The 21,669-nt window shown below is 48.3% G+C and overlaps 1 protein-coding gene across 1 annotated transcript in view; it reads left to right on the plus strand.

The window, feature by feature from the left end:
* The first annotated feature begins 5,046 nt into the window (after positions 1–5,046).
* Positions 5,047–21,669, plus strand: part of Mmp24 (matrix metallopeptidase 24) — a 44,471-nt gene continuing 27,848 nt past the window's right edge. Inside the window, 2 exon segments of the mRNA NM_031757.1 lie at positions 5,047–5,312; positions 21,242–21,390. Of these exon segments, the coding sequence (NP_113945.1) occupies positions 5,148–5,312; positions 21,242–21,390 (314 nt within the window). The 5' untranslated portion in view covers positions 5,047–5,147.

Raw genomic sequence — 21,669 nt, forward strand, 5'->3', positions numbered from 1 at the left:
TTGTTCCTTAAGCTTGCCGGATGGCTCCTTGCCTTAAAAAGTCTGCCTGCTGTTCACTCTACCAGAATCACTTCTCCATGCTTCAACACTGCTCTTTCAGAACCACACACACACACACACACACACACACACACACACACACACCCCTCTAATTTCAAGTCCCCACTCCCCATTTTTCTCAATAATTACTACTATGTAATACTTATTTTATTAATTTTTCTTGTTGTCTGTCCCCTCTATTTTAATATGCAAATGCCTTATGAAAATCGAGAAGTTCTTTTGTTCTGTTTTCATTTTTATTACATTTTTAGGAGGAGCACACAATCGTCACAATATGCGTGTAGAGGTCAGAGGTCAACTTATAGGAGTCGGTTCTCTCCTTCCATGTTGTAGATCCCAGGGATCAAACTCAGGCTTGTCCGGCTTGGCAGCAAAGAGACCTTTACCCAACTGAGTTAACTTATTGCCCAAAACAGAATTTTATCTGATTTGTTCAATGCTGTATCGTATCACCGACAAGAGAATTCACTGCAAAGTTGGCATTTAACCTATATTCACTGAACTAAAAAACATTTTTTTAATGTATGCCTCTACTCTATTTAGAGTCATCCAGTGATTCCCACAATGGGGTTCTTAAACCCTTTGGTCTCAAGAACCCCTTTACACTCTCAAAAAGCACAGATGAGGGGTTGGGGATTTAGCTCAATGGTAGAGCGCTTGCCTAGCAAGTGCAAAGCCCTGGGTTTGGTCCCCAGCTACGGAAAAAAAAAAAAAAAAAAAAGCACTGATGACCCTATCAAGTTGCTGAAATATATACATGTGTGTGTGTATGTGTGTGTGTGTGTGTGTGTGTGTGTATTTTGTTATATACATTGTATGTGTGCACAATTATCTGAGGAATTAAAACTGAGAAATTTTTAAACTTGCATACGCTCCATTTAAGATGATAACTCAGGGCTCTGAGGCGAGCTCAGTAGTAGAGCACTTACCTAGCCTGTAAGGCCCTGGATCTAGTTGTTAACACCAACAATCAATACATAAACAAACAACTGAAGAATAAGACTGTTAATACAGATAAATTCTATACTAGTAAAACATAGTGAGATGACGGGAATTACTCACATTTTTTTTTTTAAATCTGTTGAAAAAAAACAGGCTTAATAGGAGCTGACTGGATTTCCATGCCTGCTTCTGTATTGAATCTACAATATAGGCCAAGAAGCTTCGAGAAAAGCAGGCGGCACTCTCAGGAGAGAATGAGAGTCAAAACACTCATATACTGCTGTGCCTCCCACTCTACATGGCAAGTTCCTGATGGTCACTCACAGCCCACCCCTGTTACCTCCTGCCACCTCTAGACAATTCATTCCCTCCCCTGTCCTCCCATAAGGCACTGCTTTCCTCTCTCTCAAGACATACATTGTGTTAGCCTCTTGTTATCTATATTACTGTCTGTCTTCTGAGCTAACTGTCTTCCTCCAGGCAGCTACCTACTCAAATCATCTTTATATTCCCAACCCTCTTGCAGTGTCTGGCACTAAAACACTATGTAATAAGGCATATTGAAAGAAGAAATAAGGGGGCAGGGGAAGTCTCCTCTCCCTATAGTGACTTTCCTACAGATACAGTATTTCTTCACAAGATTACAGATGTCAGTCAATGTGGTAAATGTGATATGATAAAGTGCATTACAGACAGGTGTACCCATATGGAAATCTCATAATAAAATCATATTTCGTACAATAAATGCATACTAAGTTTTTTGTTTTTAAATAAAGGTTAAGTTGGATATGGTGGCGCACACCTTTAGTCCCAGCACTTAGGAGGCCGAGGCAGGCAGATCTCTGTGAGTTCAAGACCAGCTTGGTCTACATGGTGAGTTCAGTTCCAGGTCAGCCAGGGATACCCAGAGAGAGCATTATGTGGTCTTTCATATATAAAGTGTGTGGGGGGGGATGACACACTGGTTTCGTGTTTCAAAGAAATAACACGAGGCTGAAGGAGATAAAGGCACATTGAAGTCAGCCACCAGGCCAGTGCTGGAATCCAGGTATCAGACTTGAAATGAAATACTTTTCCTATTTATCCCATGCCTGTCTTGGGGTGAGAGGCTGAGAAGCCAAGCATTCTGGTGAGTAAGAGATTTTCTGAAGCCTTCTAAGCCACCTCCAATTTCCGGACATTTTCGCCATCTTTCTTCGCCCGTAAGACCATCTTAGGAATTCATTATATGTATCGACTTGCTCTTTTTTTTTTTTTCCTAATTTAAGGCTTACACTATTTTAAACCAATTGTCCGTCCCTGGGAGTATGTGCACTCGAGTACACGAACCCACAGAAGCCAGGGCATCAGATCCCTTGGAGCCAAAATTATAGGCAGCTGTGAGATACCCACCGTAAATGCTGGGAATGGACCATGGGTGCCCTGCAAGAATAAGAGAGGGGCCTGGGCGCTTGTTAGCCGCTGGGCCGCCCCTCCAGCCACTTACTCTTATTGGCGTCTTCTTATTTACCTGCTGCCACCTCCACCCTCCAGCCCTCCAGCATGGGACAGCACTTAGTTCTGGATCGTCAGTAGCAGTTCGTGGGCACTTGGTCTTAAACGCAGAAGGCTCAGTGGGCTCCACTCATTTTCTCTCCCAACGCAACGGCTCCCAAACCTTCCCCAAACAGGCGTTATCTTTCCTTGGCGTTCTGCACTGCTCTCGTTTCACCGCTGCCATAACTTACATAACCTTGCTTTGTCTCCATCTCCTCCCTAGGTTGTAATCTGTTCGACGAATCTGCCAGTCCTCAACCTCTTTGCACTCCCAACTGCCAGCTCCCCCTCTCTCTTGGAGGCCCTCCTCCCTTCTCCATGGCTCTTTGATAGCCTGAAGTTCAGCTCTTTGGAAGGGCGGGGTGTAAAATGTGTATACGTGTGGGAGAGGCTGCCCTTGTTCATGCGGGCACCTTGGCTGTCAGAGGGCAACATCACCCCCAGGTTCCATTTTATTTATTCTTTTGAGACAGGGACCCTCAAATTTTAGCTAGACTGACTGACCAATGGGGCCCTGGGATCTTTCTTTTTTTTTTTTTTTTTTTTTGGTTCTTTTTTTTCCGGAGCTGGGGACCGAACCCAGGGCCTTGCGCTTCCTAGGTAAGCACTCTACCACTGAGCTAAATCCCCAGCCCCGGGATCTTTCTTTATCTCCCCACACCACCAGTGTTTAGATGGCAGACACACGACTTTTACATATAGGTACAATGGCTCTGAACTCAGGTCTTATGCTTGAATGGGGAACACTTTACCCACGGAGCCATCCCTCCAGCCCCAGGCCTGTTTCAGTCTTTTTCCTGCTCCAGTCTCTTTTGACTGTCTCCAGATGGGCCCTTGGCCCTTTGCTCTTTTCCTACTTCTCTCTTTCAGTGTCCCTGCCACACTTCATCTCAACTCATCCCTATGCCCACCCATCTCAAAGACCGTGAAGCAGCTTCCGGTTCCCAGAGGTCTAACTCCCAGCTCCTTGTCACCTCCCCTGGGATAGTCCCCACCAGCAGGACTCCTGTCCTATGACAATGCCATAGTCCACCTTCTGCCACTGGCCACCACCTCCTTCGATGACCTCTGTCACCCCTATCCTCTACCATCCCAGCAGACAAAATGTGCTTTGAGGCCAGATCACTCCAGCTGCACCCTTATGAATCATATATGTTTGGCAAACTCAGTCAGGGCCTCTTCTTTATCCTAAATTGGTTTATGATAACAACCTGTTCCACGGGGCTTCTCCCAGGACTGCGGGAGGAATAATTCAGTGACAAGCTTAGCCCAGTGCCCAGCCCTGTGTGTAGTAGGCATTCAATAAACAGTAGTATTGTTGTGATCCGCGTGTCCATTTACGGAGGCGATTGAAGTTCTCTCCCAATATTCTCATCATTCTTTACCTTGGGAGGGGACTAACACGAAGCACGTGTTAAATTCCAAGGAGCAACAGTGGACAGTGGTAATATGGGCATTGTTTTATAAAACCGAGATGAACTAGTGCTTGCGCATACCTCAGAACTCCCAAATCACCATAATTTATACATTATCCTGCTGAAAGAAAACAACAAACAAAACAAAACAAACAAACCCCAGGCACCATCCCCAGGAAGAACCAGGACAATCTCCCAACCCTCACCACCTTCACCTTTTCTAGCACTTCCCAGCAGATCTCTATAGAAACCACATAGGGACTCTCAGGTACTCCACACACACTGCCCCAACCCTCCCCCTTCCCCCTCCCCCTTGTTTAATTCCGGCCTTTCCTTCAGGGCCTTGCTAGAGTCCCACTGTCTCCTATAAACCTTCCTTTAGCCCCCCTGAGCCCGGACTCCTGGAATCCTTTCTCATACTTGATCGACAGTATCCTGTTTGCCTTGGTGCTTACATTTTCTTACTAGGTGTAACCCTCTACACCTTGGCTCGTGAATCTCCCTTTGAGCTCTTGTAGCCTCAGAAGCCCAGGGCACTGCTGGTGTTCTCTAGAAGGTGTTCCATCAGTGTGGGACATTTAGTGGGTGGGTGATCGCTCTTCCTCTGAGGGGTAAAGGAGGGAGTTTCGCAGAGGGGTCTCCCGACCCCAGTGAAGCACTGCCCAGGTCTGTCCTTTTGCTTCTCAGCACCACCCTTCTAAGCGCCTGAAACCCCTCATCAAGCATTTCTTAGCTCATCCTCTTCCATCTCAGGTGGTCTAGCCAGACCCCTTTTCTCCAGTGTCACGCCTTAGCCCTTCTCCCCCTGGGCTAGCCTGGAGTTACAGACCCCAGGCCCGGCTAGCCGCCCCAGGGCCAGCATTATTTATCTGGCCTCTCCGCCCTCCCTCGGGGTTGCCCTCTTTGCACGCGGCGCCTGGAGCGAGCGCCTCCCGCAGCCCCGCCGCCGCCGCCCGCAGGTCCCGCTCGGGCGCTGCCCCGGCGCCCCCGGCCGCCCCTCGCCGGGGCGGGGCGCGCGGAGGCGGGGGCGCGCGGCGGCCGAGGCGGCGGCGGCGGAGGCAGGCGGGCCAGGCGCGCGTCCGCGGCGCCGTGACTCGGCGGCTCCGCAGCGGCTGCAGCGGGAGGACCCGGCCGGAGCCGCCGCCGCCGCCGCCGCCGCCATCGCAGCCGGGCGGCCGGGCCCCCGCCGCCGGGATGCCGAGGAGCCGGGGCGGCCGCGCTGCGCCGGGCCAGGCCGCGCGCTGGAGCGGCTGGCGGGCCCCGGGGCGGCTGCTGCCGCTGCTGCCCGCGCTCTGCTGCCTCGCGGCGGCGGCGGGGGCCGGGAAGCCGGCCGGGGCGGACGCGCCCTTCGCCGGGCAGGTGGGCAAGCGCGCGGGGTCGGGGCCGGGGCCAGGGCCGGGCAGGGGGCGGCACCGACCGGGCCTCGTTCGGGGGGCCTGCGCCGGGTCAGCGCGGGGGCCGGGCGGGGCCCGCTGGCCGGGCTCCGTTCAGCACCGCGGACAGGGGCGGCGGGCGGGGGCGGAGCGGAGGGTCGGGGTGGCCGCGGTGATGGTGGGGTGTGTGGCCTGCAAGGCTGTGTGTGAGGGAAACCGTACGCCTCGGAGTAAATAGTAAGCGCAGCCAGTGTGTGGTGGGCTGGAGGAGAAGCCGAGGATGTTGGAGCTGGAGAAGGGGGAGGGAGGAGAGCGAGGAAGGACCGGATCGCTGTCTCGGTAGCTGAAGGGCCGTCGGGATAGACTAGATCGGCGTGGCCCCACCGGGCAGAGCGGAGGCCAACCGACAGTGGGGGTGGGGGTGGGGGGCGCTGCAAGAAGGCACATTTCAACCCAATGCAGGAAGTTTGTAACAATCGGAGGTGCTCAGCCAGCCTAGGAGGCGGTGAGCTGCTCATCACTGGCATGTGCAAGTCGGAGCTCCAAGAGGGGATTGGATGGATGCTTGCACAATGCTTGCATGGATACATGCATAATAACAGTCGTGCACTATGGGCCAAACTTGGCGCTATGTTTCATAGGAACTATCTCATTTAACCCCAGCATGTATCCTGTGAGCTTGCTGAAGCACCTGTCCCCATTTTACAGATGAGGATAGAGACCCTGAGAGCTTAAACAATTTGCTCAAGGTCACAGAGCTAGTGACTTGACTCTAGTCTGTTCCTATTTAAGCCAGGACGTTATGCTGTATGGGGACGGGGACAGTTGTACTAATTCTTTCGCTGTCTCCCAGCCTAGAGCCTGGAATTAAAAAAAAAAAAATGATGATGATGATGTTGAACCAGTGTGAATGTTGCTGGAGGAAATTGGTGATTGCCTGAATTATCCTGAGAGAAGAGTGTTTGTTAAGTAGACAGGCTGTTTAGAAGAATTTGCCAGAACAGCAGTTTTTTAACTGGGCAAGGGACTCAAGGGATCATAAATTCTCTGAAATTTTCTGCTAATTTGTGTTTATAGGTGGAAAAAATGTATGTTTTTCTAGCAGGGAAGTTCCAGATTTCCTCAGCCTCTGCAAAGACGATATGTTTAAAGAAAATTTAGAATGTGTGAAAGAATCCTTTGCCCAGCTGATAGTCTGCCTCTTAGGGGTTCATAATCGTTAGCTGACTTTCAATGAAAACTTTCTCTAGTTTGCGGTTTTAGCTCTATCAAAGTGATGTGGTTCATGGCTTTCCACCTTAGCAAAAGCAGGATTCTTCCAGACTTCCTGAGTGTGTGCAGGGTGAGGCAGAGGAGTCTACCTCGGGGTTTAGGATGTGGGCTTTCATCTGACCTTGGCCCTAACATCTTTGATCTCTCATCGTCTCATCGGCCCTGAATGAGCTCACCTTGGAGACCTTTTTATGCCCGTGGTATTTTGCACATTAAGAGAATACATTTGCTTAGCTATGTCAGGATTTGAAGGCAAGATTCTGTTTACACAGCACTTATCCGTACCAGCCTTCCAGGCTTCAGTTATCCCACCTCTCGAACCCTTCCTTCTCGGTTTCCAGCTGAAGTTTTCCCATCATGAAGGGCCACCTCCCGGAATAGGCACATTTCATCCTGGGTTATTTTTGTTGTTCTCTGTGGATTTCTGTTCTCTGTGGAGTTCATTTTCAACCTGACCCGCTGTCTCCAGATGTGGAGTTCTTTCATAGAGAAAGGATGGCTTCTTTTATCTTTGGGCCCTGTCCTGTTACTACTCATCCCTTCCTTGGATATCCTGATCAATCCACAGAGCACCCTGATCCCTTTCACGGCTCAAAACCGATAGCCTGGAACACAACACCTTGTGTGTGGGTTACTTTTATCTGACTGCATTGCCTTACATTTCTCTACACCGATGTCCCACTGATGTCTTTTCAACCCCCTTCTCTCAGTCCTTCCCCCACTTGGCATAGCGTTTCCTTACCTGAAAGGGTTTAATATGAGCTGCAGCCTGGAAATTTTCTCTTTGCTCTACTTTTTCTGGATCACTTATAAAAAATTAAGTCAGCCATGCCCCGGCATGGTCTCTTGGGGCCCCTTGCAACTCCTTATCCATTCAGAGAAGTGACAACTGACTGTTCCCATCTGGCCTTTCCTGTCCCTAAATGCATTCCCAGGTCTTGATGGAAGCCTGACCATCCCAGTCCATTTAAAATATCCAATATGCGGTCCAAGACTCTTAGAAATTATGGAGGTAATTTACATCTCATTATCCCTTACTGAACACTAGTGGGTGAGATGACTGGAACTTTATCGTTGCTTTTCAGCCCACAGAGAGTGTTGCTTGCTCCTCTTTCTGGCTTGAAGTCCCTGGGGTCTGACCCTTCCCTACCTCCCCATTAGCAGGCCGTATCTCCCACTGTTCATAGATAATGCATCTCAACTCCAGACGAGCTTGCCTCTCATCTATCATAAGACAGGCTGCCAGGGTTCCCCAGGCATGGTCCCACTGCTGCACCACTTCCCGTTCATCAGAAACCTCTCCTTATGGTTCTGGGTCACACTTGCCTCTCTAGGAAACCCCCTTCCTTCTCCCAGCATCATTGACTCCTCTTGTTATTGGGAACACTGAGAGGCATCTCCAGTCACTATGTCACTTAATTTTTGAAAACACACATGGTTTGGGAAGGGAAACGTTATCTCAGGCAAGTTTCTTTCCCACCAAGATTGAACACAGTTCCCAAGCGTGCATACTCATCTGTAAGCATTCTGTTCTCTATGTCCAAGGGTTATGCTCATCTGAAATAGGCACTTATAAGCTTATAGGTCTCAAGGTCCCTTCTTCTTCTTCTTTTTTTTTTTTTTTTTTGGTTCTTTTTTTTGGAGCTGGGGACCGAACCCAGGGCCTTGCGCTTCCTAGGCAAGCGCTCTGCCACTGAGCCAAATCCCCAACCCCTCAAGGTCCCTTCTAAAACCTTTCTTAGGGAACAGGGAGAGGGCTCAGCTGGTAAAGTGCTTGTGGTACAAGCATGAGGCCTGAGCCCACTCCCCAGCACCAACTCAAAAGCCTGGGGTAGCACCCATTTGTCACCCCCATGCAGGGTGGGGAAGAAACAGTGTGCCCGAGGCTTGATGGCGAGCCAGTCTAACCTAATTGTTGAACCTCAGGTCACACAAACACACAAATGCATGTGTGGGCACATACATGTGGACACACACACACACAGGTACCACACACACACACATACTCACAGGCACACACATACAAATGCATGTGTGGGCACACACATGTGCACACACACACACACAGGTACCACATACACAAACTCACAGGTACACACACACACACACACGCACACACACAGGTACCACAAACACACATACTCACAGGTACACACACACACACACACACACACACACACCAAAAAGAACTTCTAGAGGGGTGCATTGCCTGCCTTCCCTTTCCTGGACCTGGGGTTCACTGCTCCCATTGTAAGCAGCAGCTTCACAGTTCACCTTTGAGCTCCATCGTTGGACATCATCCAAACAGCAGTGACAGGCAGGGAAGAGGGATTGAGAGGCAGCCATCACCATAGCAATTGCCGAGTAAACACACCGCAGCACTTCACAGTTACATCTTCAATTGCCTTAAATGAGGTGTCCAAGGGCACAAACCTTGATTGCCAATGATTCAAACCAGAACGTGTCCCTGGCCTCCTGACTTCTAAATTGAATGTGTTTTTCTTTACTATCTTTGGCTTTTGATTTCCTGTCTCTTGTCTTTCATTACCAAGCCCCATCCCCCCCCCAAATTTTTTTATTCGGTTTGGTCTTTGCTTTGACTTTCTCGAGAGCTTCTTTTGTATTTTGTGTATGGGGTGGCGGAGGGGTGCTACCAAGTCTCTGGTTGTCTTCTTGCCTTTGCTGTACTTGGAGCATCCCTTTCTCTTAGTACTAGCTAGGGAGAATCCTCATCTAAGTTTTTGCCCTTCCTAGGTATAATTTGATTTCGAAGAGAATCAAAGTTGACAAAGTGAAGCCGCTGAGCTCGAGCCAAATGCCTGACAGAGTGTGACTCTGACGCGGGGTGTGATGGAGGCTTGCCCGTGAGTCTGGTTTTGGGGAATGTGCTCTGAGTGGATGGAGAAGATTCTCTGGTTTGCACCTGCAGTCCGGGAGGTGAAGTGCCCCGGATGAGGCTGAGGCTGACAGGCCTATTAAGACGCCCTGACACGTCCCCACGTCCCCAATGCTTTCAGCGTCCCCATAGCCTCCAGTACATTCCACTCTTGTCTGGGCAAAAAGAGCCCATTAGAAGTTCTCCCTGCTACCTGAGCTAAACCTGTCCTGCTTCTTGTGTTACTGTGGATTTTCCTAACAGCCTCTGGCGCTTTGGACTTTCCAGCAGTTGTCAAGTATGTGGTGGGGTCCTGACAGCTGCCTCACAAAGGAGCCAAGGAAGCTGGGCTCACTTTATGGATGAGTAAACAGGGGTTCAGAGAGATGACAGGGCTTCCTCATCAGCTCCTCCAGGGACCCACACACAGCAAAAGACACTACAGTGACACTCTATCTCTGTCCCTGTGCTCAGTGCATTCCCCTCTGCCCAAAACTGCCTTGGCTCTGTGTTATGGGAACCAGCCTTTTCGGCTCTCACGAATGTCCCACGCCAGAGCTTGAAAGGCAGTGGTTTAGAAATGAGTAAATTATACCGCTGGACGCAAACCCTAACTGGATCAAAAGACTTGTGTTTGGAATTGCTTAGCCTTGCAGAGAATATGAAATCCTGTGGACTCCCAAATGAGGAAACAGGCGGAAATCACCATCCCCTCAGTGTCTGACACCTAACGGGATAAAGACTTTTAATCTTCGTGTCTGTGTCCAAGTATTCAGGAGTTCTCTTGAAGAATACATGTTGCTTAGTCAGGGTTTCTCTTGCTGCGACGAGACACCATAACCAAAAAGCACGTTGGGGAGGGAAGGGTTTATTTGGCCTACACTTCCAGATCAGAATCCATCCTTGGAGAAAGTCAAGACAGGAACTCAAGCAGGGCTGGAACCTGGAGGCAGGAGCTGATTCAGAGGCCATGGATTGGTGTTTTTAATGGCCTACTTTACAAGGCTTGCTCAGCCTGCTTTTTAATAGAACCCAGGACCACCAGCCCAGGCTATCTCAGATAGAGGGAAACGGTGGGGAATGGAGGATTAATCCAGGCAGGGAAAACTGGGAAGCACGGCTCCTCCTGAGTCCGTGGTGTGTTTAGGAGAGATGGGATAATTGGATCTATCAGAGGCATCGAGTTACTTGATTGTTTCCAGTAAGAGCATGGGAGGAGAAGGGGCTGGAAAGGGAAGCTGTGAGCAGACTGTAAGATTGGCATTGGTCCAGGGTCTAAGGGACCTCACAGAAGGTATCTGCGCAGAGAAGTAGCCTCTCGGAGCACCATGAGGAGGCTGAGGGGCCTGGCTGCATGTGCCCCCAAGCAGCTCTGAGTGGTGGTTGTGGCTCTGTGTGTTTTAAGCTCACTTAACAGGACTTTGGCCTGAGTGCCAGTGGTAGGGAGTGGCGTGTGGATACAGGTATGAACTCTGACCGTGCCCCCACCCTCGCTGGGGCATCTGCTTTTTTCATTTGTTTATTTTGAAGTGCCAGAGCTCGAGCCCAGGGCCTCACGCTTGGTGCATATTAGCGCTGTACCCTGAGCCACATTGCAGCCCCTGCACAGAGCGCTGAGAAGCAATCACTTGGGTTCTCTGGACTTCAGAATTCATTTCACTCCAGTTCTTTTTTTTTTTTTTTCTTTTTTTTTTCTTTTTTTCGGAGCTGGGGACTGAACCCAGGGCCTTGTGCTTGCTAGGCAAGTGCTCTACCACTGAGCTAAACCCCCAACCCCTTCACTCCAGTTCTGATAGGTTTTACAGCACACATTAGTTTTGACAGTCGACTTCGATCTACGCTGTAGTAGTATGTATGGCAAAGCCATGCGTGTACTAAGTATATATGTATATGGCTTGGATATCTGTGTACCCATAAGTCCCTAGATGACATTTTACAAAGAGTTATGCATGTAGCTCTAACAAAGCAGAGAAGAGCAGGCATTGTTATTCAACTTTTGCTGGCACTTAATATTTTTTAAACTCAATCCTGCACCACAAACATTTAGGTGTCTCCAAAACAGGGGTGTTCCTTCACTTTTTTCTCTCCCCACCTGCCTTATAACAGTGACCAGGCCCAGCCAGTCCCCAAGCTGAGCACTTGTTCACTATCCTCCCTTCCTTACACATCTGTCTCAGACTAAAATTCCGTTTCTTGTTTAACTTTAGGACCTTCCCTCCTAAGTGGCCACTTGCCCGCCTCTAATCCTTTAGGAAGGAATCAGAAAGATGTTTTAAAAATAAATGTATGTGGCTCTAGTTTCGTATAGTGGCACACACCTTTAAACCCCACCACTTGGTAGGCAGAGGCGGGTGGGTCTTGGCATAGCACTTTCCAGGCCAGCCAGTAACCACGTAGTGAGACCCTTTCTCAAAAACAAACAGGGCGCCGGGGATTTAGCTCAGTGGTAGAGCGCTTACCTAGGAAGCACAAGGCCCTGGGTTCGGTCCCCAGCTCCGAAAAAAAGAACCAAAAAAAAAAAAAAAAAACAAAAAAAAACAAAAAACAAAAAAAAAAAACAGGGCTGGAGAGATGGCTCAGTGGTTAAGAGCACTGACTGCTTTTCCAGAGGTCCTGAGTTCAATTCCCAGCAACCACATGGTGGCTCACAACCATCTGTAATGGGATGCTCTCTTCTGAAGTGTCTGAAGAGAACTACAGTGTACTAACATATAAATAAAATAAATCTTAAAAATAAAACAAACAAACAAACAAAACAAACAAAAAAACAAATTGTATGAGATGTTGAGTATAAAGCCAAATCACATTCCCTAAGTGTCACGTTGGTAGAGTGCTCGTGCAGTGTGCAGGGAGCCCTGGGTTTCATCCCCAGCACTGCATAAAGCTGTGGTGGTGCATACCTGTGACCCCAGAACATGGGAGGGGAGGCAGGAAGACCAAGAAGTAGTTCTAGGCCATTTTCATGCACTTTGGGCCAGCCTAGATTACAGAAAACTCCTCTCTCTCTCTCTCTCTCCCTCTCCTTCTCCCTCTCCCTCTCCCTTTACCTCTCCCTCTCTCTCTCCCTCTTCTTTTCCCTCTCCCTTTCTCTCTCTCTACACACACACATGCACCCACACACACACATGCACCCATCCACATGCACGCACCCACACACACACACACACACACACACACACAGGCACACTGACACACACTGACACACACACACATGCACATTGGCACACACATACACACACACTGGCACACGCACACACACACGTGCACACTGGCACAAATACACACACATGCACACATGCACACACGCACACACACACACACACACACACACACACACACACACGCACACACAAAGGCCGGCAAGCTGGTTCAGTGGGTCAAGGCCTGTGCTGTCTGATGCTGCACAGTTGGTGGCATGAGTTTGATCCTCAAAATTTACATAAAGGTTGAAAGAGAGAATACAACAAAGTCGTCCTGTGACCTCCACTCGGGTTCCATGTATGTGTGCTCATACATATGCACACACACACAGAGACAGACAGACAGACAGATGGGAGAAATAATAATGAATAAATAAAAACTTTAAACAAATGTTAAAAAATAAAACCAATATGGCACAAATTATAGTGTGTCTCATGTCACCTAAGAGCTGTACATACCTGCTGTCCGTATTGACCATTTACCCAAGGGCTTACAGTGTGGTATGAATGATAGCTATAGAGACAGTAAGCACGTCATTGTCGAGCTGGATGGTGATTTCCTGTTGCTGTTTTTTTTTTTTTTAAAGATTTATTTATTATATATAAGTACACTGTAGCTGTCTTCAGATACACCAGAAGAGGGCATCGGATCTCTTTACAGATGGTTGTGAGCCACCATGTGGTTGCTGGGAATTGAACTCAGGACCTCTGGAAGAGCAGTCGGGTGCTCTTAACCGCTGAGCCATCTCTCCAGCCCCTGTTGTTGGTTTTATTATTTTTTTCTTTTCTTTTTTTCAGAGCTGGGGACCGAACCCAGGGCCACTGAGCTAAATCCCCAACCCCGGTTTTATTATTTTTATGTCTTTCCGAATGCTTAAAAAAACTTGGGTAATAACAAAGATTTTAATGCAGTCCAACTAGAGCGTCTTGTTCCTACCCTCTTCTTGCTTAAGTGGCTTTTAGGACAAAGACTAACTCATTATTACTAAACTACCACTAATTTTTAAAAGGACTTATTTATGTTTATTTTTTATGTATGGGTGTTTTGCCTGCATGGATGTCTGAGTACCCAAGAATGCAGTGCCCTCAAAATCCAGAAGAGGGAGCTATTTTCCCTGAGGATGGAGTTACAGACAGTTGTGAGCTGTCTTGTGGATGCTGGGAGTTGAATCTGGGTCCTCTGAAAGAGTAGCCGGTGCTCTTTTTTCCCCCCTAGATATTTATTTACTTAGTGTATATTGCAGATGGTTGTGAGCCACCATGTGGTTGCTGGGAATTGAACTCAGGTCCTCTGGAAGAACAGTCAGTGCTCTTAACCACCAAACCATCTCTCCAGCCCCAACTGCTACCAATTTTTTATTGTGGAAAATGTTCAAACAAGCACAAAAATGGAAAGAACACTATGGTGAAGCCCTTGGGCCCAGCAGCCACCAGTCAGCCCTGTGTGGCCCATGAGACCTAGTGTGGCAGTGCGCTTCCTACTCTCAGACTCCCGATTTTATACCCACTCTCTTCACTGGTCACTAGGCTCCAGCCACCTTGGCCCACTCGGCTTCTCTAGTCTTCAAACACCTTCCCTTTAAGAAATTGAATGGAATCATCTCCTTTCCGGAATGAATCGCAGGGCCTCATCCGCTTGTTCACGGATCTTATCTGAGATGTTATATAGTTGGGGCAGAGAGGTCATCCCTGACGTCACAGCCAACATCTCTGATGTTCGCCCCCAGCGCCTCATCCTGGTCTTTCACATATCACAGTTTCAATGTTTATTACTTGCACATCTCTCTCTCACACCAGGTCACAGGGTCACAGCAGGTCACAGGGTCACAGCAAGAGTTCAGTGGAGAACAGACATATAAAGCCTTGCCGATGCTGTAGCATGTGACAGACTCTCAGTCAGGGATGTGATGGCACCACTGGGAGGACCAAGGATGTTCACTAAACCTGGGACCCATGGGGTGGGACACAAGTCACACTTTAAAGGATATCTACTAGTTCAGCAGGACAAGGCCAGAGTGCAAATGGATGTGGTATTCTATCGTGAAAGCGAGCCGTGGTCTGCAGGGTGTGTTCAGGCAATATGGTAGCTCAGTAGAGCTAAAGGATAGGAGATTTGGGGAAGGCTGACAAGAAAGGGCTTGGAGCTTGTTGAAATCTGGGCTTAGACTTTGCAAGTGGCAAGGAGGAACCAGAGGATGGACCCCCTTCCCCACCCCCACCCCTACCCCCTAACTCAAATAACGGAAACTTACAAACTAGATAGAGGCTATCTAGCTCGACCATTTTCCCACTAAAGAAACAAACAGCCTTACCCACCGGTCTTTGTCTCCTCTTTCCTTGTTCCTTAGCTCATCAGTAAGCAGAGGGAACTAGGAGGGCAGTGGGAAGAGTAAGGAAGACCAGGCCTCCTCCCTCCTTAGGGTGAATGGGAGTGTGGCCACTCTCCTGGGCTCGATCAGAGGCCTTCCCAGAATTAGAAAACAGACATCCCAGTGCTGACCCAAAACCCCAAATGGGCCACGTCCTCAAGCCTGGTGATTGTCTAGCTTGTGGTGGCCTCTTGGGAATGGGCCAAGGACATTGTGTAGAGCTCCTGGGAATTCCCACTAGCGCACTTACCCACCCACTTAAGAGGCGATGGCAGCCAACAGGCATTAAGGTGTTGACAAGAACCTCAGCTGGCTGTTGTGGGCGATCCCGAGGGCCTTTTTTAGACTGGCTAGAGCAGGAGGGGGAGGAGGAGGAGGAAGAGGAGGAAGAAAAGAAGAAGAGGAGTAGGAAGAGGAAGAAGAAGAAAAGAAGAGGAGGAGGAGGAGAAAAAGAAGAGGAGTAGGAAGAGGAAGAAGAAGAAGAGGAGGAGGAGGAGGGTGCTTTTGGAAGTAATGTAGAACTAGTGTGAGTGTGTAGCAGGACAGAAGGAACCCTTCTGGGAGGCAGGACCCTGAGCCCCATTTCTGACTCCCTTGCTAACTTGCTCTGCAATTTTAAGTACATGATTTCTCCTCCTTGCATTTCTGCAAAGCATGCATGTAAAATTACAGGATCTTCTAAGTATTCCCAAGCATCATGTTTCCTGGACCCTTGGATGGTTATGTATTCAGCAGGAAGTTTTTTTTTTTTTAAGTAGTTCTAACACAGGAGGGGGGGGGCAGCAGCAAGTGTCCTCCATTACAAGGCCGGAGGAGAAAGTTTTTAATGGGATAGAAATTCAAGGGAACAGACTCAGTGACCAAGCTGATCCTGGAGAGGTCACCAGAGAAATTGGGACAGCAGCAGTGGCCAAGGGTGGTCGTCGCTGTATTGAAGAGTGTAGGTACAAAGGACATGGTGACACGGTGCATCAGAATTATGCACCGTTCATGTATTAGTTTTCTATTGTTGCTACAACGAATTGCCCCAAATTTGGTTAAGTAAAATAATCTAGCTATTGGCCCTGTTGGGAGATCCTTAACCCCCTTTTGGCAGTCTCTAACTGCCAAAAAGTTGTTTCTTTTAGAGTCAAGATCTGTGTCCTGCAATCTCTCATTCTGTCCCAACAAACGGCTCTCCGTCCTTCATGATGTCATGGTCTCCATCCTTCATGATGTCATGATCTCCATGAGATCCTCCTCCTTCAGCCTGAATGTCCCCCATGTGTCCATGCAGGAGGGTCCCCAGTCTGTTTGCTTTCCTTTGGGGAGCTCCACGTTATCTTTTTTTTCTCTAGATAGGACAGTGGACCCCATTGCCTCATCAAGCAGGGAAAGCCAAGACATGATTGATAAATTTCAGAAAATATTTTTTCTACCTTTCCTAGATACCAGGATTTATGCTGGCATGAGTGTTGAAACTCTTGTCATACTGAAGCTTGTACTTTGTCCCTGATGCTCACATGGGCACGGAGGCTATGATTCGATTGTCCAGACTGTGTGTCTGTGTTGTTGTAGCTGTGTGTGTAGGTGCACATGTGTACACATACACACTCGTGTGTGAATATGTGTGCATATGTATGCACACAGAGGTCAACGGCCATTATAGAGTGTCATTCCTCAGGAGCTATCTACCTTGTGTTTTGAGACCGGATTTCTCACTAGCCTGGAGTTTGCCCGTTAGGTTGTGCGGGTTGGTCACAGAGCCCCGGAGCCCTGCCTGCGTCTGCCTCCCCAGAACTGGGATTAGAAGCATACACCACTACGCCCAGCATTTGCCTTGGTTTCTTGGAATCGAACTCCGCACCCTCTGCCTGGGCTTTAGTGATCGAGTGTCCTACCTCTCCAGACCCCAGACGCTTTGATTACAGTCTTTGAGTCTCTCTTCCTCATTCTAACCCAGATCTCCAAATCAGACACCGTATTGTCTGGTCCTTCTTGATAGACCCCACCACTAATCTTTCCGATTACGCCAGCAAGCCACTTCGCTCCTCGCCAGACGCCTGACCATCCTCCAACTCTTTCCTCCATCTGGGCCATCGGAATAGACGTGGTGCTCTCGATGGCCCGGGGACCATCTGTTGTAACTGATCCAGCTTCTCACCCTCCCCAAGTGTGCTCTTCCAGTTATCTTCTCTTCCCACCCCCATCGCCTCATCTAATCTCCCCACCGCCTCTGCTGTCTGCCTCTCTTTTCTCTTAGGACCACATTCCCCTCTTCTTATCCTCTGATCTCTCCCTGCTCTGGCTCCTGGGGGACTGAAACCCCGCCCTGTGACCAGAAGACCAATCACGCTGCTCTGTCTGTGATCTACACATCTTTGGTTCAGCCCAGCTATTTCCGTCGTCGTTGGCTGTACCTGCAATTCTTCTCACTTTCCTCTGGGTTTTACACCTCTTTTGGCACTTAGAAGGTGTCAGACATCTTAGAGTTAATTAACTGCTGTCAAGGTTAGACGGCTGAGATGGCTGGTGATTGATTAATGGGTCAAGGTGTAAAAAAGATAGAAGGTAAGCCAGTCCATTTAAAAATGAAGCAGGAGGTTTGCTTCTTTTAGTGGACTTTATCTTTGTTTTTTCTCTAGATAGGACGATGGACCCCATGGCTTCATCGAGCAGGGAAAACCAAAGCACAATTTATATATATATATATATATATATATATATATATATATATATATATATATATATATATATATATATATATATGTATGTATGTATATATATCTCAGGATTTACCCTGGGTGTCTTCTTTTTTTTTTTTTTTTTTTTGGTTCTTTTTTTCGGAGCTGGGGACCGAACCCAGGGCCTTGCGCTTCCTAGGCAAGCGCTCTACCACTGAGCTAAATCCCCAGCCCCACTGGGTGTCTTCTTGTACGTTCCTTATTAATCCTTCCCATAAGGAGATCCTTCTCTTGGTATTCAGACAGGCCAGGCCAACTGCTCATTCATTCACTCATCCATGAACTTGGTGACTATAGAATACTGTAGCAGGTTTGTTTTTTAACGACAGCCTCTGTTCCCCAGGAACTCAACATAGTTAGGGAAAACAGATCCGGTCAGTGAATGGGTGTGGGCATTGTAGTGCCTACATTTAGCAGTGCACGAAAATTACTTCAGGGATAAAGAGGGCTGCCTAGTTCTACCAAGGGTTTCCAAGGCAGGTTTAGTGAAAGTGGGGGATATTTGAGGTAGACTTCGAAGGAGGAGTAGGAGTTTGCTGCCATGAATCAGGAAAATGGGGTGTGCAGCCTGAAGGTACAAAAGCAGAGTGGGTGTTGGTGTGGCTTGATGTTATCAGGTACGTCTTCCCAAAGGGAGTCAGAGGAGCAAGTGAGTGTCGGAGATGGGGTAAGCAGGGGCTGGACGCAGGAGTTTACAAGTCTCTGAACCACGCTCCTTAGCAGAGACATACAGAACAGGGACTTAATGCTTTGATGATAGGACTTAACCTGGGAATAGACTTTAGGCTCATCTGCCTCCCTCCAGCCATTCCCAACTGTCAGGATTGGAGTTTTGTGGCTGGTCCATGGCCAAAGGTCAAGTCCCAAGAGATTCTTTGTACAATAACCACTTTGAGAGTAGACCACAGTTTACTTCCTCTCTCCCTTCCCCTCCCTCTTCCCAACCTCATTGCCTCGCCTCCCCTCCCCCAAGGCTCTAGTCACTTTTACATATTTCTCAGAATATGCTACCCATCCATGCTAGACAGTTCAGATCTCATTTCCACATGGATATCTTCCATGACCTCCCCTTTCCCCTCCTCCCTCCACCCCTGTGAACAAGGCACCTGCCTTTCTTCCCATAGAACCCTCTCCCTACCTGGCCTGTAGTACTAAGTTTTTTATCACAGGTTAACCTTCCAGTTTGTGAGTTCTGCATTCGTCATTGTAACCCCAAAGCCTTGCACAGAGCCTAGCATGTGGTAAAGGTGTGATAATGTTTGTTGAATGACATGATGAACAGCTAAAGTGTGTCCACTCTGTCCCAGGGCTGGATATACTGAGATGGAGGGAGGCTTCCGACAAGGAACTTAGAATCTGCTGGATGGTGGCATGTGATGATTGGAGCCCAGTATTCTAAGATCTATAATATCTATAATAGGGGGTTTAGAGAGTACCGAGGAGAGAGAAAAATCACTGAGCCTGGGAAGTCTTCCAGGGGTAGTAATTTATGGATTGAACATTAAAATATGAAAAGCTTTTGCCAAACTAAGAATGCTCGGCAAAGAGAAACGTATGTGCAGAGACGTAAAAGAGAATCGGTGTTGGGGGACTGTGAGTATTGACACTCGGCAGCGTCCCTCTGAAGGGACAACATGTTTTAGACACCGGAGATGAGAGGAATAAGGCTGTCGCTCTTTTGGGGATGGTTCTGGCAGATTGGCTTTCAATCCGTTTCATCCCGGGGCTGTGAAGATGTTCTAGTCACCTTTGGTGAAAGTCTCTTATTTATAGTTTCTGGCGGCTGCCTTCTAGAAGTGGTTTCATTTGGCTTACAATAAGGACATTCACAACAGAGTTGTTTGTATAGAAACAAAACCCAAAGGCTCTTGGGCTAAGGATGTAGCCCAGATGGTTGAGTGCTTGCCCAGCATGCATGAAGCTTTGAGTTTGATCCCTAGAACCCTAGAAAACTGGGCATGGAAGCAGACGCCTAGAATCCTAACGTGCCTTGGAGGCAGGGGGATCAGAAAGTTCAAAGTCGTCCTTGGCTAAGTAGCAAGCTCGAAGCCAGCCCAGTGCCCATGAAAATGATGCATGTGAGAATGGAACAATCCCGTTTCCCAAGGTGTCTTCCCCGTTCTCACTCACCGGCGCTCAGGACGGCCCTCTGAGATGGGCAGAGAATAGGCTTTCTGGCAGCAAGCCTGGCATTTGGGGATGTGCCTGACTCACTAAGAATGCGTTGCTCATTTTCCGGGAGATGATGCGGGACTCGCTGGTGCTCTTGTCTCTTCTAGTTTCCATTCCCTCACCTTCTGCGGATGCAGTCAGTGGTCAGCGCTCGTACCCTGATGATCTCTGCCGCTTTGACCTTCACCCAAACTTCTTTTAGTCCCTTGCCCTTTTTATAGACACACACACACACACACACACACACACACACACACACACACACACACCTTCTTTTCTGTGTAGTGTTTAAGATTGAGCTCAGGGTCTTGTGCTCACTGGTCAAGGGCTCAACCACTGGGTCACATCCCCAGCCCCCTCCCCAATCCCGTTTTGTTTTTTTTTTTTTTAAGAAAATGATTCGTTGGGGGGGGGATCCTTGGAAAACAGAAAAGGACAAAAGAAGTTCTCCATGACACTCTACCCAAAAAGATATTCAGTTAGGTTAGTTTTTATTGTTGTTGTTAAATTTTGGAGGGGGCTGAGGCTGTAGTTGGGTCGCAGAGTGTACACTTAGCATACAAGAAGCCCTGGGTTCAATCCCTAGTGCACACATGTGGGCACACGTACATGCAAGCGCACACACACACACACACACACACACACACACACAACATGGCTTACATCAACTCAGACCTTCAGGAAGTTGGTAGGACCAGGACAAAGACCCAACAACACTTGACCTGCATCTCCAATTGTTAGCATTTTAGTGCATTTACTTCATCTAGCTATCTCTCTCTCTCTCAAAATATATTTATGCGTTTATTTCAGAACCCATTAGGCACCAGTTGCAGATACCACACATTCTTATGTAAGCCTTCAATGTGTATTTCTGAAAGGCAGGAGATTCTCTTACATAATAGATTTTCTTCTATGCATTTATTATTTATCTGTACATAAGGAATATGTTGCTTTGCTTATTTATAATTGTTTGTAGTGGATTGTTTTGTGTGTGGAGGGGGATGGTTAGCAAGGAAGACTATATATATTCTCCTGCCAGCAGATATGGTGCAGTGTGCTGCTACGTCAGATTGACTGTAGGCATAATACGTTTTAGGTTGGCAGCTGGGGAGCAAGCCGATCAGAGCTAGATTTTCCGGATGTTCACTTGACCATATCTGTGGGGTAGAAGGTAGGAGGAAGAAATCAGAATTTGGGTCCTTAAGTCCCCTGGGTAAAGGGACCCCTAGTTTTAAGGGCTGATCTCTGCCACACAGAAAGGAACTTCTCCAGCATAACGCACTGCATTCTTTCCCGTCTTTCAGAACTGGTTAAAATCCTATGGCTATCTGCTTCCCTATGAGTCGCGGGCGTCTGCGTTGCATTCAGGGAAGGCCTTGCAGTCAGCAGTCTCCACTATGCAACAGTTTTACGGGATCCCAGTCACCGGTGTGTTGGACCAGACGACAATCGAGTAAGATTTGCACGGAGCATTATGCCTTTGAACTTTCTGGACTCTGTTCACATTCGTCATGGTCGTACCACCCTCATCCTACCTCCCTAATGCACTGCCTTTTTGGGAGAGAATAGAGAATAGCAAAGAGTGCCCTTTCACAGTTCTGGTTCTGAGTCATCTACCTGTCCCCACCCCCACCCCACCCCCATTTTAACTTTAAGCTGTGTGACCAGAGACAAATCGCTTAACCCTTCTGGGCCTCAGTTTCCTTTTCAGTACAATAAGGGAGTGGGTTAC

This window comes from Rattus norvegicus, chromosome 3 (assembly GCF_036323735.1).
Source record: "Rattus norvegicus strain BN/NHsdMcwi chromosome 3, GRCr8, whole genome shotgun sequence".
Lineage (NCBI taxonomy): Eukaryota > Metazoa > Chordata > Mammalia > Rodentia > Muridae > Rattus > Rattus norvegicus.